General features: G+C 37.4%; 1 protein-coding gene across 5 annotated transcripts in view; it reads left to right on the plus strand.

Moving 5' to 3' along the window:
- LOC117814304 (membrane-associated guanylate kinase, WW and PDZ domain-containing protein 2-like) overlaps positions 1–18,244 on the plus strand; it is an 88,958-nt gene that overhangs the window by 15,644 nt on the left and 55,070 nt on the right. For all 5 annotated transcript variants that reach the window (XR_004631550.1, XR_004631552.1, XR_004631551.1 and 2 more), the window contains exon 2: positions 12,382–12,498. Coding sequence is in view for 2 of the 5 variants with exons in the window: in XM_034685558.1 (XP_034541449.1) it covers positions 12,382–12,498 (117 nt within the window). In the remaining 3 variants the exon portion in view is untranslated. The remainder of the gene's footprint in view (positions 1–12,381; positions 12,499–18,244) is intronic.

Raw genomic sequence — 18,244 nt, forward strand, 5'->3', positions numbered from 1 at the left:
TGGCAATTTGCATTCTTAAATGTTGGCATGGAGCTACCGAAGGGGCACTGGGTTTGTTTAACTGTTGAGTTCAATTACCAACAAACCAAATGAAAGCATGACTCAAATTACACATATTTTTCAGCACAGTGGAGTCAGATATTGAAATATACAATTTTAAAGATGTTTTTCCCTAAAATACAATTAAGCTGTTTGCAGAAATATGATTTTTTTATGCATAATCATGAATTGAATAAACTGTTGTCTTTGTTAGTATTTCCAATGAAAATTCTACATGCTGTTTTCGATACACGTCACCAAAAATAAGGCAACGGAAAAAAATATCAAATGCATGTATCTAGATTCAGGATTAAATAATCTTTAACGTAATGTCTGACACATATAAATGTGTTCTGAAAAATACAGCCAAAACTACAGTAATTAAAACTAACGAAATATTTGTGAAATATAATGTTTTATAATTCTGGAGATCCATCCCTTTCATCCAGCACTTATTATCTTAAGTTTGTTTTCAAAGAAAGGTTGTTATATCTAGAAACTATGAGCCTGGTAGAAACTGGCACAAATGCTAGTGTTTAATCCAAGAAGCAGGCGTTTACCACCAGCAATACAACAGCTGCAATACATATTAACAAAGGACAGCTATACTATTCCAGTGCAGTGTTTACAATACAAATTGTAAATAAGAACTTATATTTTCAGCATTTTTAAATATACAGTAGGTTATATAATAATGAGATTTACAGGATGTTTTGGGGCTTCTCTGGCAATAATAAAAACACTGGGAGCTATGTAAGTGATGGCAGTCACAAATAACCGCAAAGTAGTCAGTTATGAGCATTTTTTCCCCAACTTATCTGACTGGTAATTTATTGACACAATGCAGAAACTCTCATTTGTGTTCTGGTTGTTAAAATATCTGTTCATAAAGTGTATCCTTATATGTTATGAGGAAAATAAGGGAGCAGTCAGGTCAGTACAGTTTAGCTGAATTCATTTTGGCTGGGATCTGAAGGCATGAATGGCCCCTGTAGTGATAGTGTCAGACTTTGTTAGACTATCAGACCAAAGCAGCCAAATGGAGCACTGGATGGAGCAGGATTCATTACAAAGCTCAGAGGGTGGCCTTCTCTCAGACACACCAGCAATTAATGGTTTTTGAGCTGACTGGGTATACACCCTTGCTGGTTTGAACCCCTCAGGTTATTGACCACTGTGCCCCCAAACCAATGACTTTCTCTTTACTCTCCGTTGCCTCCATCGCTCTGTCCTATCTCCCTCTGTCTGCACAAACCTTTACCTTTCTTCAACAGATTTCCTCCTTTAGATGTCCTCCCTCCTTTTCTCCTGCATGTCTCAGTCTGTTCTCATTAAGATGCATCCCTCTTGTTGTTCCTGATAGTGTGAGGTGCACAGCTTAAACTTGAGAGTGCAATCAGGAGTGACAAACATTTCCATATAACTGTATTTTAAACAGGAGCCACTGCAAGCACAAAAACACACATCCCCTCATGTCCATCAGTATTTATCTCATCAGCATGGATGCGTGAGGTGAGCGGAGAAGAGGAAGTCAGTTGCTCACTGTGGGAGGAGGAAGATGGTACAAGGAATATTAGGGCTGGCAATTTCTATAACCCCCCCTTTTTGTTCTGAAGTGTCATTTGTAATGTTGGCTTGTTTCACTTTATGGTTGCTCAGAGGCTGTAAATGTGTGTCTGGCCTTGATTACGGCGCTGTTGAGAAAGAAAAGGAGGAGCATCATCATTAAGACTAGTCTGAGGACGGGGGGATCAATACAAAGACCTTTAGAAGAGAGGCTCTGTCATTTACTATTAATAATAGACCCTGCTGCCTGCTGTAATAATGCCATGAGGAGTACTGGAAACAGATACTTCATTCACAACTAAATAGCCTTCTCGATACGCCCACATCTACAAAATCTGTACATACTCGGTATGGTACAATTCCGACACACGCACGCACACACGCATGCACGCATGCACGCACGCACGCACGCACGCATGCACGCACGCACGCACACACGCATGCACACACACACACCTGCACTCTCCGTTTTAAGAGATACAAACATGAGCCGAGCAAGCCTTTTGAGACCAGCTCAACTACCTGTATCTAATTGGGACTGGAGAGCCAGAAAAAACAGACAGGGTCAGATTGGGATAGTCTTAACAGGACCACTGGAGAGGTGAATGAAGAGACAAACAGAGGAATTTTGCAGCTTGAATGTCAAATGTTACAAAGGAGCAACAGAGAGGAGAAACAAGAAAAGAACTGAAAAATTAAACAAGTGGGCAGAAAGAAATGCAGAGGAAATATTTCTTGAGAGAACAAGGTATATGAGTCAAGTCCAGGTATAAAGAAATCTTATATATAACTTAAAGACACACCAGACTTTCTGTTTGTATTATTATTATTATTATTATTAAATTATTGATCAAAGGGATGAGGCAGACATGAACCTTATGCTTCAGGCTATTCCTTGTTTGGTCATTGATTGTGTGAATTTCATTGTGTGAAATGATCCAGTGTAAACATGTGGAATTTTGTCATTTATATTTTTGTAAGTTGAATGTTAACATAAACCGTAGACTTTTGTTCTGAACGAACTGAACAATTTGCATTTAAACATTCAAAAATCTCACATACTTTGGGTTAGTGTTCCCAGTGGGCCCCCACAGTTGGCTCCATGCCATAAGGGGGGTTTCTCAAGCTGAGTTTGTCTTTTTTTTGTAGTCTAAAAAGAAAAAGTATATTTCCCTGATATTGAAAGTTAGGCGTCACAATCTGTATACGTGGTAGTGATAGACCGATATGTTTTTTTCAGGGCCGATACCGATTATTAGTAGTCAAGGAGGCTGATAACCGATTTTTGGAGCCAATATTCATTTGCAGTAAAAGGGGAAATATTGGTGTCAAAATGTTGAATAATACAAACTCCAACATTTAACTTTATTTAAATGCCTTAAGCATATGTTTATTAAACAGCTTTTCAGATTTGCAACATGTTACATTTTTTTTTTTTATCTTAGACAATAGACATCTTTGCTCCCAGGCTCAGCAGCATGTCTTATAAAGTTCAATGAAAACTTAAACAAATAAATAACTCTCTAAAGTTTTCTACAGTAAATAAAGTTTTCCAAAATGTCAATATAACTGAAATGTTAATCTTTCACTTATCTTTGTTTTATTGGGGTATTTCAGTGTGGTTGTATGAGTTTTAAATCACTAGTAATTTTAGGGGCCACAACGGATGCTGCTCAGCTCGTCTCCTGCAATGAGAAACTGCAGGGAGAAATGGAACACAAGCTATACGGTTTCTGCAGACTGTGTCATCTATGCCAAAATATCCCAGTTTTAAATTGATCTCTTATCAGCCGTCTGATTTTTAAAAAGGCTGATGCCTATATGTGTCAAAATGCCAAATTTTGGCACCGATAATCTGCCTGGCCAATAATCGGTCTATCCCTAATACGAGGTATGTCAACAGTTTTTACCTTTAAAATCTGAATGGGTCTGGTCAAGGCTAGATGGAAGAGTATACTAACTCTATCAAAAATTAGCATAAAGGTATGCATTATTAATTTCTTAGAGTTTGATTGTTTTTAATTAATTCTGAATTAGCCTAGTTCGTGTTGGTAACCTATTACACAATTGATGAAGCTAGCAGAAATGAACAGTTGTGGTAGTTTTCTGTTTAAGCTAGCCTTCTGAAAAAAAAAGTTTATTTAGAAAAACATCCCTAATTGATAAGCCCCAATGTTATACTGTTTACTTTTTGCACGTTTTTAAAGATTTTTTTTGTTTGATAAGTAGACAACAGCTTGCTCACTTTAAATCTTAATCACTTGAAATTTTGAACGGTCACTAAAACACTTGCACAACTGATATATTTGATTTACACTCAGTGAAGTTTGGTCATTAGTAATGTTATGAGTCACACCTGTTTTTATTTAATTGCATTTTTAGCTGTGATAGGTCAATGTATTTTTATGTTCCACATTTCCCTCCAGGTTATCTGCAACAATAAGAATATGGCCCAGTCCTATTATGATATTCAGCATTACAAATGTGCATGATATTTGATATTCAATGTTCAGCTATGTGTCCAGTGGTTGACCTTGTTGGTATTTGCTGAAGTCACTGTGTTTGTTCAGAAGGTCATAAAAGAGGTGAGAGATGTTGTTCATGTGTAGCTTGAGCAGAATATGGATGAGGGTGCAAGCGCAATATATTCCTCTTTTTATTTCTGTGTTCCAGGGGTGCATCTGTGTACAGTATGCTGACTTTTGCCCTGCAGTTTCATGCTTCTCTGTGCCCTGTGTGACCCCATGTGGGAGTGCAAGGAAGCTATAGATAGCGAAGTCTCTCTGTGTGTATTTTGTTTCTTGTGAAAAGCACTAGGTTAAGACACAGCTTCACGTAAGATACAAGACTTTGAGCGGCCAGAGAGCCTCTCTATTTACACAGTTAGGTTGTGTGTGCTTTTTGGGCCGTTGGTATGTTTTTTTTTTCTGGTTTGGTCAGAGGGGGGAGCGTGTGAGAAGGAAAGGGATTGTGTGCAGAACAAATTGAGTGTCTATTGAACTTCAACATGATGTTGCAGCATTCTGTGTTTCGCTGTCCCTCTTGTCCTTTTCTGATCATTTGCATGTTAGTGTGGACATGTTGCCCTGCATGTTTGTGTTTTATTAGTGTGCGCATACACTAGAAATTTGAGTTTGCATGCCAGCATGTGTCCCTGAAGCGTGACTGCCGGATTGTATACACTTAAGGGTTTAGCAGTTAAACTTTGTGAAGAGGGGAACTCAGAGAATCAATGTGGCACGACCATGCTTGCCTCCTCTCCCAGCTTCTTGGGAGAGTTGCATGTCAAAACTAATTATGCCTTTCCTAATCCAACAAAATGGCCCCTGTTAGTTTACATGTATCTGCTCCTCCCCAAGCCCTGGTGTGCATAACTGCATCTTAGCATGTTTACTGTCCTAAATTCAACAACTTTCTTTATGTTGGCTTTCTAATCTCATCAAAATTAGGGATGCATTTTAATACTTGCATGCTATAAGTATAAGCCAACAAACCTTTAAAATAAAATATCTGCCTGGCACTGAAATAAACCCTGTTCAGTTAGGACATGCTAATATGTTTCTAATTTAATTCTGGCCACGGGATGATAATAGAGCAGGAAAATAATGCAATTTAATATTTTTTAGATCTAGCATCTATAAAGCAATCGATTCCACATATTTACTGCTATACCTTAGGATTTCATCCTATTTTGCACAGCCAGTGTGGGCACTGTGTTGTTAGGACAGACACTTCAGGGGTGACTTTAGGATAGATTTGGTTTTCTGATTTCACTAAATAACTCTGAGACATGTCTTGTAGCCCATGGAAGTTATAGTGAACATAACTTCCTAGTGTATCATACAACATACATGTTGGCTTTGCAACTGAGCATCATCTCACTTGTTAGCTTATTATTATAAAAATAATAAACACTGGAAGGATTTAATGATTGGAAGCCCAATCTCTGAGTTAAGAAGCAAAAGGAGATGTGTAAACAATAGCCTACTAAATCAAAGTTTCACCATTTGTCATGAGTTGCTTTTGTTTCATTGGGTATTTTCTTTGTGCTGTTTCTGGCTTTGATTTCTTGTTCTGTTTTGTAGATCTTACTTGTGTTTCATGTCTTGTTTCTCTCCCTTTTCTTATATGAATTAATCTTGTTTTAGTTTTACCAGAGCTTTTATTCAGTTGTCATTTCTTGTGTTGTATTGTCATTCTTTGCCCTTGCGGTCATGTCATGTTTCCTGTTTTATTTTGTAGTATTTTTCCCAGCGTGTCAAATCTAACTTGACTTCCTGAGGTTTCCCTCTTCTGTGATTGTGTGCTCGACCTTGATTAGTTTCACCTGTCTCATGCACACCTGTGCTTGATTACCCTTTGTCTACTTACTGGTCTCTGTGTTTCCTCCCTTCTTTGTTGGTTCACTGTGTCCTCTCCTGTGTGCCCTGTGTCTTCCTTCCAGTGCTTTTTATGGATTATCCTCGGTTGTTTTTGGTGTATCTTCCTCTAGTGTTTTATTGGATTATCTTTGATGGATATTTGATTTTGGTTGATTAAGTTTTTGTTTGTACATTTTGCCGTTTTGTTTATTAAATGCCTTGTTGTCTGCATGTGGGTCCTCCTTGTGACACCATTGTTAAATTACAGTTGCATGTATATCTTACAATAAATAAAACATTGCATCAATTTATTGCATTTCACAAACAGCAGTGTTTTAAAGGTAAAACAAAGGTACCCAAAACAAGTATCTTTGACTTTCTAACACCCAGCATGCCCTTCAATCCACATGTGCCCTCAAAATACATACAAAATGAAAATTCCTCACAGCTGCTTTTGTAATGAATACACTTCTTATCAATATAGTTCTGCATATTTCAGGTCGATATTCAGGCCATTTTAACCTCAAATACAGAGTAGAAAGTACAAGCTGTGCATGTATGAATGCTTTATCATAAATATTACAGTGTAAGTCAAAACATTTTTAACTGTCTGTTAATTGCTACTAGTTTCAAACTGTCACCAGAACAAATATGGATCATGTTCACAGTTACTTTGATAATACACTAAACACATGGCTGTTCAAACCTGTGTTTATCATGCCTCTATTTCTAATGAATTCTGAACCAGGATCCTGAACCAGGATTCATTAGCCTTTACTGTAGTATAAATTGCTAAGCTATTTTTATTAACTGTGTCTTAAGTGAATGTGGCTCAGCTTGCATCAGTGTAAGAAAATAGTGTGATGGCATGGTTTTCTATTTAACTGACGTAACTGGCTGCGAGCAAAACAGTAAATGAAACATCCCTTTTTATTTTGCATTGAGCTTTTGTTGGATAGCCAGTTTTGATTACTCATGTTGCTTGCCTTGATAGTGAAAAAGATGGCAATAAGGAGTTTTCTCTAGGATACTCGTACTTCTTTGACTCAAAAAACCTGAGGTGGAAGCTGTTTTAAGTGGAATGATTAGGGAGCTGGAAATTTCTGGTAACACTGTTTTTTGTACATTTTCTCTTAAGAATCTGAAAGTATTAGGACCTACAACTGTTTGCTACTTTGATTCATATAAAGAAGTACAAACGTGGGACTTAATTGTTTACTTTAGTGGTTACACCTTACACCATTGAATCAAGCGAACAACTGATTGGTAAATCAATTGTCAAATGATAGAAAAACTACACTTTATTGTTTGTCAAGAATTAAATATATTTGTGATGTTAAGAAGGATAGAAGAGCAGGGAGACAGGTGAACCATGTTTCTGTTATGATTGAAAAATATGTGCCTCTCATCTTCAGTACATGTTTTGCATGCTGGTAAGTTCAGCCTCAGGCTACGAGTTGTTTTGAGGGAGACAGCTTATCAAGATAAGTGACAGGTGTTGGAGTGTGGTATTGGCTCTGATCTACAAATTGAGGTTCAATATTTCCCCACAAAGTCAAATATAGTATGGTGGTTTAGTGTGGCTTGATTGTTTTAGTCATTTAAATGCACTGAGATAAAAGTCACAGTGTCTAATTAGGATGCAATGGTTTACTAAAAATGTTTTTGCTTAATCGTATTGCTGTAGTCTCTTTATTAAGTCAATCGCTGTGCAAACATATCAGCTTCTGTTGTGTTGCCAAGCGACAAAGGCATTAGATTGCATTGTGTACTTATTGAGTCTTAGGATGTCTTCGGGAAAATGGAAAGCTTTGCCTGGTTTAACATGTTCATCTGATGTGGGCTGATGCTCACTGTAATGCACTGCAAATCATTTCTTGACCAAGTGGTTAGACAGCTATTGATCTTGAAAATACTCACAGAATACAACTAGCATGCTGAACACAGTTCACTCAACCAGCAGAACTTAAGCAGACACAGTACAAGACATTATAAACATTTAACTGAAAAGCTCATGTTAGAGACACTTTACCATTCCAGTGTGTTGGTTAACGCGGAGCTCGCTGTTAATGAGAGAGAGACAGCAGTTTTTTGGGGGGGTCAGCTGATGGTCAGTGGATGGGGAGGAGAACATGTGACCTGCATGAACTACTAACATAATGCTAAACTGCTCGGAGGCTTCAGTAACTGCTGTGTTCCTTTTTTTTAATTATATATATATGTATTTTTATTGAGAAATATGGCAAATTTACAATGACAGATCAACATCAGAGGTCACAAAAGCAAAGACATGTATAGTGACTGACTATTACAACGGAATACTGTAGATCCTAAGTATTGAAGTACAAAAATAATAATTAAAAAAAGCCATAATTTCCTTTTTCAATTTTTCATTGAGCATAGAGAAAAAACAAAAAAACATGACATATCTCCCCCCAAAAATATCTGTATAGTAATAATGTTAATAACAGTTCTAATAGTAATATATTAATAAAACTAAATATAATAACATTAATTAATAATAAAAAATAAATACAAATTTGTGAAAAATAAATACAAATCTATAAAAATAAATACAAAAATATAAAAAATAAACAAAAAATAATAAATAAATAAATACATAAATAAATACATAAATACATAAATACATAAATACATAAATACATAAATAAATAAATAAATAAATAAATAAATAAATAAATAAATAAATAAATAAAGTTCGAAGGAGACAAACAGATGGGGGGTGGGGGGGTCTTTAATCAGGAGAACTTCAGAGTTTTACTGCTGTGTGCCTTGATGAGTCTTTGATTTATATGCCTTATTGTTAACATCTTTTTCCCCATTGGAGTGCTGCATTTTTTTTCAATCTATATATAAATTCACCTCCCTCAGAATATTTCCCACTCTATTGGAACAACCAGCGACAAAACAAGCTGACAGTGATGTTTACAGAATCAAGTTTAAATCTGTACTTGCTAAATTTGCTTTTTCGAGATCCTCCTCCACACGCAGCTGAGTCCTGAGCTGAGTAATCATATCATGGTCATGTGTTTCTGTGTTGGTGTTTGTTTATTCCTTGTGTTTAGACCGAACCTTGCCCAAGACATCGCTCAAGGCATCTTTACTGGTATCTGCAGCTGTGAGCTCATCAGCCCTCTGTGTACTTCTGAGTGTGTATAACCTCTCAGTGTGACATATGCTGCTGCCTTTCACTGTATTTCTCTTTAGTCTGTGACGTCTACACAAGGTCAAACAGGGAGAGCATCTGTTGGATAAGACACAGAGTATCTGAGGTTGTCAGGGAGCATCTGGGTGCATTCACACTCAGAAATACAGACACACAACTATTAATGATTTCAAACAGATAAACATTTATTTTCTCTCTCTTTCTCTCTCTCTCTCTCTCTCTCTCTCTCTCTCTCTCTCTCTCTCTCATACACAAACACTAACCATAGAAATACATCAACACCACAATGCAGTAACAGCAGGAACAGATAGAGGCTGCTGCAGGACTGTGGAAGCTTCTCAGCCAATCCGATGGCTGGTTGTTAGAAGCCCGGCTTCCCACTGGCACATCATCTTCTCCTCTCTTTTCTCCTGACGGTCGTTTTCTCTCTTCATCTCCCGGTGTCTCCCTGCATCTCCCTTCCCCCTCGTGCTGGTCCTTTTCATTGGGATTAAAATTGGCTGCAGCCAGGTGCTGTTTGCGTGTGTGTGCTTGTGTGTATGTGTGTGCATGTGTGTGTGTGTGCTGGAGCAGCGGTGGAGTAGCAGAGGCAGGAGGGAGGACACTGAGGTTTTACCGAGGCGGCAGAAGATGTGCGGTGGTTGGTTACAAGGCTAGAGGACGCCTGGGAGGACGGGCTGTCTGTGGATGTATACCTGTGGAAAAAAGATGTCTTTCGTCAACATCTTGGCTGGCTGCTGATGAGGTGTCTGGTCTGCACTTCCTTTAACGTCACTGTCTGTCTTCATCCCTCTCTGTTCATACAGCTGTGTGTGGTGGTGTGCATATATAAATATATGTGCATTGGTGTCTTTGCATGTAAAATATATGGCTTATGCCCAGATACATAGCTGCATGATGTGTTGTGTACCCATTTGAAACTGCGACAGCCCTAATAATGTAGATCAAGATTTCATCCTGTCTTCCTTTGTTTTCCGGCTCTCTCCTCTCGTCTCCTCTCTTCTAGCTTTGCTGTTTGTGAAGCAATTCAGTGTGCTTCAGAGCCTCACTAAAATGGTGTCAGTTTACATAAGATGGTATTCCAAAAAGATGAATCAATGCAGAGTCACGTACTGCAACATACATTTAGTTATCCTAACAGTCCATGTGGGTCCATGTTAAGATTTTCCTGTCCGACAGTATGCTGTATTTTCTCTTTGACGGGTGTGAGCTGCATTAATCTCAACTGGTAGGCCGAAACCTGTCAAGGCAATTCAGCAGGAGGTCGCTAGAGTATGCATGAGTGAGAAGACATGTTTTTCATTTGTAAATGCATGGCTTGTAACCTCATACCTCCTGCTGTCAGATGTGATAGTCTTGCATACTGAATGTTGTGTGGAGAATAAGTTCTCCTCCTCTCATCCTCTCGGGCGTCTTTGCTTGGTGCTTTGGGATGGAGGGAGGAGAAACTATTCATGGACATTATCTTACAGTGTGTGTGTGCAGCACAGATATATTGGCCAGCGAAACGTCTTCTTCCTATGTTACGTTTGTCATTTATTGTACTGTGTTTTATTTAGAGGGGAAGAAAAAGACGGTTTGTGTAGCGGAGACAGAGAGGGCATAGATGAGGTGGTTTGAGCTACTGTCCTCCGTGGGCCTTTTTCACCCAACCTGCTGACACTGCATGTTTAGTCCCAAGGGAATCACTGGTTTACACAATTACAATGATCTCTGTGTCTATGTGTGTGTTTGTGTACATCCATGTGTGTGTAGTAGCCTCTGCTGTTGTGCTTTGGTGTGAAAGCCAGTTCTTGCTTGCTATTTAATGAAGCCATTTTGCTTCATATTCAACCACAAATGCTTGTATTTTTTCTTAAACTTATATCACATACCCCCCCCCCCTTTCATTTTCCTCTCTTTTCAGAGATGTGAGTTTTAAAAAGTATCATTCTGTATCAGCTTGTTGCTCCTCTCTGATGAAGCGGTGTAATGTTTGCACTAGGGCTTACAATTAATCTTCCCAATGAAAGGTTTATCAATTTCTGCAGGGTACCTTGGAGCTGAAATACTGTAGTTGTAATGTGCATCTTTTTTTTCAGCCAGACTAAGGGAAGTTTGGGATCTGGACTAGAATTTAAAAGTTTTGTAAATTTGAGCAATTCTTGAGTGGACCTCAAGAGCTGGGTTGCTTTTAGAAATCCTTTCAGTTGTTTCATGATTGCACTTATGTTGCGAGTTCATTAAAATCTAAAAGGACATGGTAAACTCACTACTCTTGTGTCACAGGGATGCACCTCCCCTTCCTGTGCAGAACAGTATATTGTGAATTGGGGGTGCAGCTGCACGGGCTCAAACCCAAATGATTTCTCTAAAGCACAGAATCTTTAAGGTTATTAATAAAGCTATAACCTCTTTTCACCCACCAAGAGCTATAACCTCTTGGAGGGTCAGTCATTTGTCTTAGGTTGATGAATGTGCATGTCCTGCTCCAGCCAACCAATCATATAACTTGATGGGGCATTACTGGTCACCAAGGTAACCAGGAAAAAAGATGCTTGTCAGATGATCATTACAGTGACAGGATTAGATTATATTAAAAGAAGGGACCATGCTGGTTTATACATTACAATTGTAATTTTGTGGCCAAATTGAAAAAAATCTAACTCTGGATCCATAAATTCTGCTTTTATTAATTAATCTTAGAAAATCTTACACAGAATTCCTTCTCTGTCTATGTTTTTAGCTTTAAAATGTTAACATCGTACAGTTTTTGGCTGTTCTATTTTGCGTTTTTTAATGAGGGAGGAGTGATAATAATTATTTTGCTATCCAATTGAAATAAAAGCAAAAGCCCAAAAAAGAATCAAAGAAATACAAATAAAAATGCAAATTAAGAAAACAACAAACATAAAGCTATTGTTGTATTAAAACATTAAATTGTTCTTTCAATTTAAGGAATATTTTGAACATACTTAATTATGTATCTGTTTATCATAAATATTTTAGTTTCTTAAGAAACACAAGTTTTAATTAGGACCTTTCACTAGCTGTGGGTTTTGACGACTCACTTAACTGAAAAGCTATCGACATCCCTGTGGTTTGTTCTGGATCCAGTCTTGAATATTTTAAAACAAGAGACGCATGATTTTTCCATACCGCTCTAACAAAATGCAACTTTCCAGGCTTGTGTGTTTAGTATCAAATAAGAGAAGACACTCATCTCCCTCCTCCTGTGTTTCTGTTCAGGGGGGGTGGTTGACAAGGATTTGCGGCACTACCTCAACCTGCGCTTCTCCAAGGGCTCAGTGGACCACGACCACCAGCAGATCATCAGAGACAACCTCTACCTCCGCACCGTTCCCTGTGAGTTCACATCACCCCGCCTCTATTGCTCCTATTGGCTTCTACCACTCCTTCCATTTTTTTTCACTCCTGTCTGATCTCTTCATCCCTTCTGCCTCACTGTGGGTCTGTAATTGTCTTTTTCATTGTGTTTTGCTGTTCTCTCTGTCTTTTATATCATCCCATCCTTCTCTTTTTCTTCTGTTTTAGATTTCCCTCCTTTCCCCTCAGGACTTTGCCCCCTGCATTTCTGTCTTCTCACATGCTCTTTCTTTCAGTCTCTCACGTCTATCGCTCCCTCTTTTCCCTCAATCGTCCGGCTGCTGAGTTTCCATGGCAACCAGCCTCTTGTCTCGAGGCTTGTGTTGCCTTGACGCCCTACCCCCTTCAGCACACACTAGACATGCACAACGCACACAGATATGCAAAGATAATTACTCGTCACCCTCTGGTATACATTAAGAAGATGTGTCTTTAACTGTGTGTGAGGAATTTACCCTCGAATGTTCACAAAGAAACATCATTCTGTTGCTTTTATGTAGATGTGTGTGTGTGTTGATTTTTTACACCATGTTGCCAATTTGTGTCCATGCTGCCTGTTGTGGGACTATGTCATTAACGTTATTGACATCGAGGGGGTACCAGCAGCATCCGCCTGCTGTCAATACAGCCAGCAGCTCATGAATCAGCTTCTCTGGAGACTGAAGACATGAAATACATGTGACTTCATGCATGTATGAGAGGACTGCATGCATGTGGATCAGTGCTCTGTGATTTGATGCTTGTGGAAGGGTTTTGTACACGTCATTTTTCAGCCTCCTCTATATATACACAAGTCATGCTGTCGGATTGTTTAGCAAGCAAAGGTGGTTGGGTTGAATGAGCTTGCCTTCTCGCCGTCAGTGGACGGACAGATTCTGATCCAGACTCTTACAAAAGTGAACCTTGGATGTTGCAATAGTTAGGGTTGTTTTTCTGTCGGCTGTTTACTTCTACTATACTAGATGTCCTCAGTGTGTTGAGCCGCTGACACAGAAGTGATTGTTTAATACTCTCCCACAGCTGCACAGTTCCTGAGCCTCTCTCTCCTTCTTTTTTCTCTTCTCCCTCCCTCCCTCCCTCCCTCCCTCACTCACTCCTGTCGTCTTCATCTCTTTGCTTTCACTCTTGCCTCTCTTATGTCCCCCATGACTCCCCCCTCTTCTCTGCCTGTTTTCTTTCTTTTAGTCACTCAATCATATTTTCTCTCCCTTTTAACTTTAAGCCAAAACAGCTAACTCTCCCTCTCCCCTCTCTTTTTCTTTCCTTTGGCAGCTTGTTTGCTGCAGAATAGTGCACTGAAGGAAGATTGACAGGGTGATGGCTGAGGTGACAAGAAATAACTGAAGTTCAACACTTCAGGTCCTTGCACACTTTAGCCCTGTCAATGCAAATAAAGACACAGGCCCTGTTGGTAGCATGACCCATAGTTTTTCATTATTGCTTAGTAATGGCTGCCGTCAGGCTTTTATGAGATTGGAAAGACAGTCACTCTGTGTGATGTGTGAGCAGTAATGACATCCCCATAATTAACTGTCCATCACTTAACAAAGCTGATACAATGATGTAGATTATAGGAATTCAAACCCATAGACCTTCTGCACAGCAGCTTTAAGTGCTATACTTATATCCATTAAAATACATGTGATGTTACAGTGATTCCCCAAATTCATCTCAATGTGATGTCCCAGTTTTAATTTGCCTTTGGTCAGCAGGCCAACTATGTCGCACAAAATGCTGTACAGTTGGCTGAGGATGCTACAAAAACATTCTCTGCATGACTTCCTAGCATTCAGAGACACACAAAGGCAAGCGTTGCTCAACCATCAGAGTGACACAGCATCAGACGGCTAAAAAACAGGGACGAGGCTGCTCAGTGCTGCGCTGCTCGTGCCCAGCAGGCTGTTTGTTGTTGTGGTTTGGAGCGTTGTAAAATCAGTGTTTTTTTCCCTTGTCTGCAGCGCTCTGACCATGCTGTCAGTGCGAGTCTGTCAGCTTGACAAGCAGACGCCACTCTGCATCACAACATGCTGTCACACTGAAGGACGTGGGAGGAAGTGTGTGTCTGTGTGTGTGTCTCTGTGTGTGTCTGTGTGTGTCTGTGTGTGTGTGTTATTGTGTGTTTTTTCATACAGCCAGAAGGCTCACATGATGACATCAACTCCTGCATCCTGTTACATCGCTTGGCTCAAGGATTGGCCATTCTCTACCTAAAATCATGAATTAAAAGTGATAATTTGATTATTGTTAATAACTTTATTCACATTTTGTATTGATGCCTCCAGGATGCTGGCTGTGTGTGTGTGTGTGTGTTCAACTATCAGCTGGTTTCTTTATCAAATGCATTTACTCTTCAACAAGCACACATGCCAGACACTAGCTCGACTACAAATTAAAAGAAAAACACACATAAACAGTCTCTTAAAGACAGGGACTAACACCAATTTAGAACTGATACTAAAAGACATGGGATTAATCAGATTTCGCAAGATTGAATCAGCAGTTGCAGTGTAAAGCAGATGAAACAAAAAGGCATCACGAGGGATTTTTGGGTGGATGTGAGTTGAATGCAACTTCAGATAGGTATCACATTTGATAGTTTGACTGCCTCTGTTTTATAGTCCGTCTAACTTCTCAAGCCTTTGAGACTAGCATTTTTCTTGCACCATTTCACATAACTCACAGGGATCACTTGACCACTTCAGAAGATGAGTCTGAGCTTCTGCCGGAGCATCTGCCATTGAGGAATTAAGAGAAGAGTCTTAGATGATTCTGCTCACTGCATACAAACAGTAAGACTGCATCTTTTGATGTGACTGAAGCAGGGCTATGAAATGAGGCTAAAGGAGTGAGAAGATCAGGAAAACATGAAGGGAGAAGCAGAGACAAGGGGGGTCGGTATACAGAGAGAGAAAGAGGAGGGAAGGTAATGGATCTGGTAATGAGCAAAGGCTCTACAAGGAGATGGAAAAAGAGGGGAAGACAGGAGTAGAGGTGGTGAAGAAGAGATCATCAAGAAACAGATGGGACGAGAAGATGCAGAAGGACAGAGGATGGAAATTGAGAAGGAAAGAGAGATGGAAAACAGGATGAAGGGTCGAGGAGAGCAAAGACTTGGAGAGTAGAAGGGCAGACGTGCCCTGAATGGGGGTAGAGGGAGATATAAGGGAACCTCGTAAGTTATTCCCGGGAGAACCATCTCCTCCCCACTACTCTACTCAGAGGCATCAGTAAAAGGCTCTATAAATAGATTCAACAGTGAGCAGCACGTTCCTTTACTCAGATAGCCTATAAATACATGCAGCTTCTGTCACTTCACATTCACTGCTCTTGACGCGTTTTGCCCTGCAGCCTCTCAGCCTCCGACAGGGAATCCTCCTTTGGAGACTGCAGAGGAGGAGCAGATTAAGATGTTCATGAGGAACATGACCAAGATGCTGAGGATGGTGACAGAGCTGATCAACGCCACTGATAATGATAGCTGTAATGTAGATAGCTCTCATGGTGATGTGAGGAAATCTAATGAAAATTGCACCTTTCAACCTTGATGCATGCAAGACATTTTAGTGCACAGCCTTCTGAATGCATTATTTATGCATTTTTATGCATTTGTGCCTTCAGTGTTGAGAATGTTTTTAGTTTTCTGATCTCAAAAAGCTTGTCTACAAAACAGCTTGACCACATGACTTATTCAACATACCAATAATCAGTAAAAAAGAACACTGTCAATGTGAGGTTTTCTATCTCAAACAATATCACAACCTGAGTTTTATTTGTATCACCAGGTTAATACTGTATGTAGATGAATATTAAATAGTTTTTACTTGTCATCTAATCTTTAAAAAGATATCCTACAAATTTTAAGTGTTGTACTATAGTATAGTATAGTATAGTATAGTATAGTATAGTATAGTATAGTATGTATATATAGTATATTATAGTATAGTATAGCATAGTATAGTATAGCATATTATATTATCGTAAAGTATAGTATAGTATGGTATGGTATAGTATGGTATAATAGTATAGTATAGTATAGTATAGTATAGTATAGTATAGTATAGTATAATATAATATAGTATAGTATAGCATATTATACAGTGTATAGTGTATAGTATGTAGTATAGTAGTGTATATAGTATAGTATAGTACAGTATGGTATTGTATGGTGTAAAGTATAGTGTATAGTATAGTATAGTATAGTATATTATAGTATTGTATATAGTATAGTAGTGTATAGTGTAGTATATAGTATGTAGTAAAGTAGTGTAAATAGTATAGTATAGTATAGTATAGTATAGTATTGAACATAGTATTGTATAGTATATAGTAAAGTATATAGTATATTATATTATAGTATGGTATAGTATATAGTATAGTATAGTATAGTATAGTATAGTATAGTATAGTATAGTATAGTATAATTTAGCATGGTATAGTATTGTATATAGTATAGTAGTGTATAGTATAGTATATAGTATAGTGTAGCATAGTATATTGTATAGTATATTATAGTATTGTATATAGTATAGTAGTGTATATTATAGTATATAGTATAGTAGTGTATAGTATAGTATATAGTATAGTATAGTATAGTATAGTATAGTATATAGTATAGCATGGTATAGTATAGTATAGTATATAGTATAGTATAGCATAGTATAGTGTATTGTATAATATAGTATTGTTTATAGTATAGTAGTGTATAGTATAGTATATAGTAGAGTATAGTATATAGTATAGTATAGTATAGTATATAGTAGAGTATAGTATAGTATATAGTATAGCATGGTATAGTATAGTATAGTATAGTATATAGTATAGTATAGTATATAGTATAGTATATTATATAGTAGAGTATAGTATAGTATAGTATAGTATAGTATAGTAGTTTATAGTATAGTATAGTATAGTATAGTATAGCATGGTATAGTATAGTATAGTATAGTATAGTATAGTATAGTATAGCATGGTATAGTATAGTATAGTATAGTATAGTAGTTTATAGTATAGTATAGTATAGTATAGTATAGCATGGTATAGTATAGTATAGTATAGTATAATATAGTATAGTATAGTATAGTATAGCATGGTATAGTATAGTATAGTATAGTATAGTATAGTATAGCATAGTATAGTATAATATAGTATAGTATAGTATAGTATAGTATAGTATAGTATAGTATAGTAGTTTATAGTATAGTATAGTATAGTATAGTATAGCATGGTATAGTATAGTATAGTATAGTATAATATAGTATAGTATAGTATAGTATAGCATGGTATAGTATAGTATAGTATAGCATGGTATAGTATAGTATAGTATAGTATAGTATAGTATAGTATAGTATAATATAGTATAGTATAGTATAGTATAGTATATTATCGTATAGTATAGTATAGTATAGTATAGTATAGTATAGTATAGTATAGTATATTATTGTATAGTATAGTATAGTATAGTATAGTATAGTATAGTTTTAGTATAGTATAGTATAGTATAGTATAGCATGGTATAGTATAGTATAGTATAGTATAGTATAGTATAATATAGTATAGTATAGTATAGTATAGTATAGTATCGTATAGTATAGTATAGTATAGTATAGCATGGTATAGTATAGTATAGTATAGTATAGTATAGTAGTTTATAGTATAGTATAGTATAGTATAGTATAGCATGGTATAGTATAGTATAGTATAATATAGTATAGTATAGTATAGTATA

The sequence above is a fragment of the Notolabrus celidotus genome, chromosome 6 (genome assembly GCF_009762535.1).
Source record: "Notolabrus celidotus isolate fNotCel1 chromosome 6, fNotCel1.pri, whole genome shotgun sequence".
Taxonomy (NCBI): domain Eukaryota; kingdom Metazoa; phylum Chordata; class Actinopteri; order Labriformes; family Labridae; genus Notolabrus; species Notolabrus celidotus.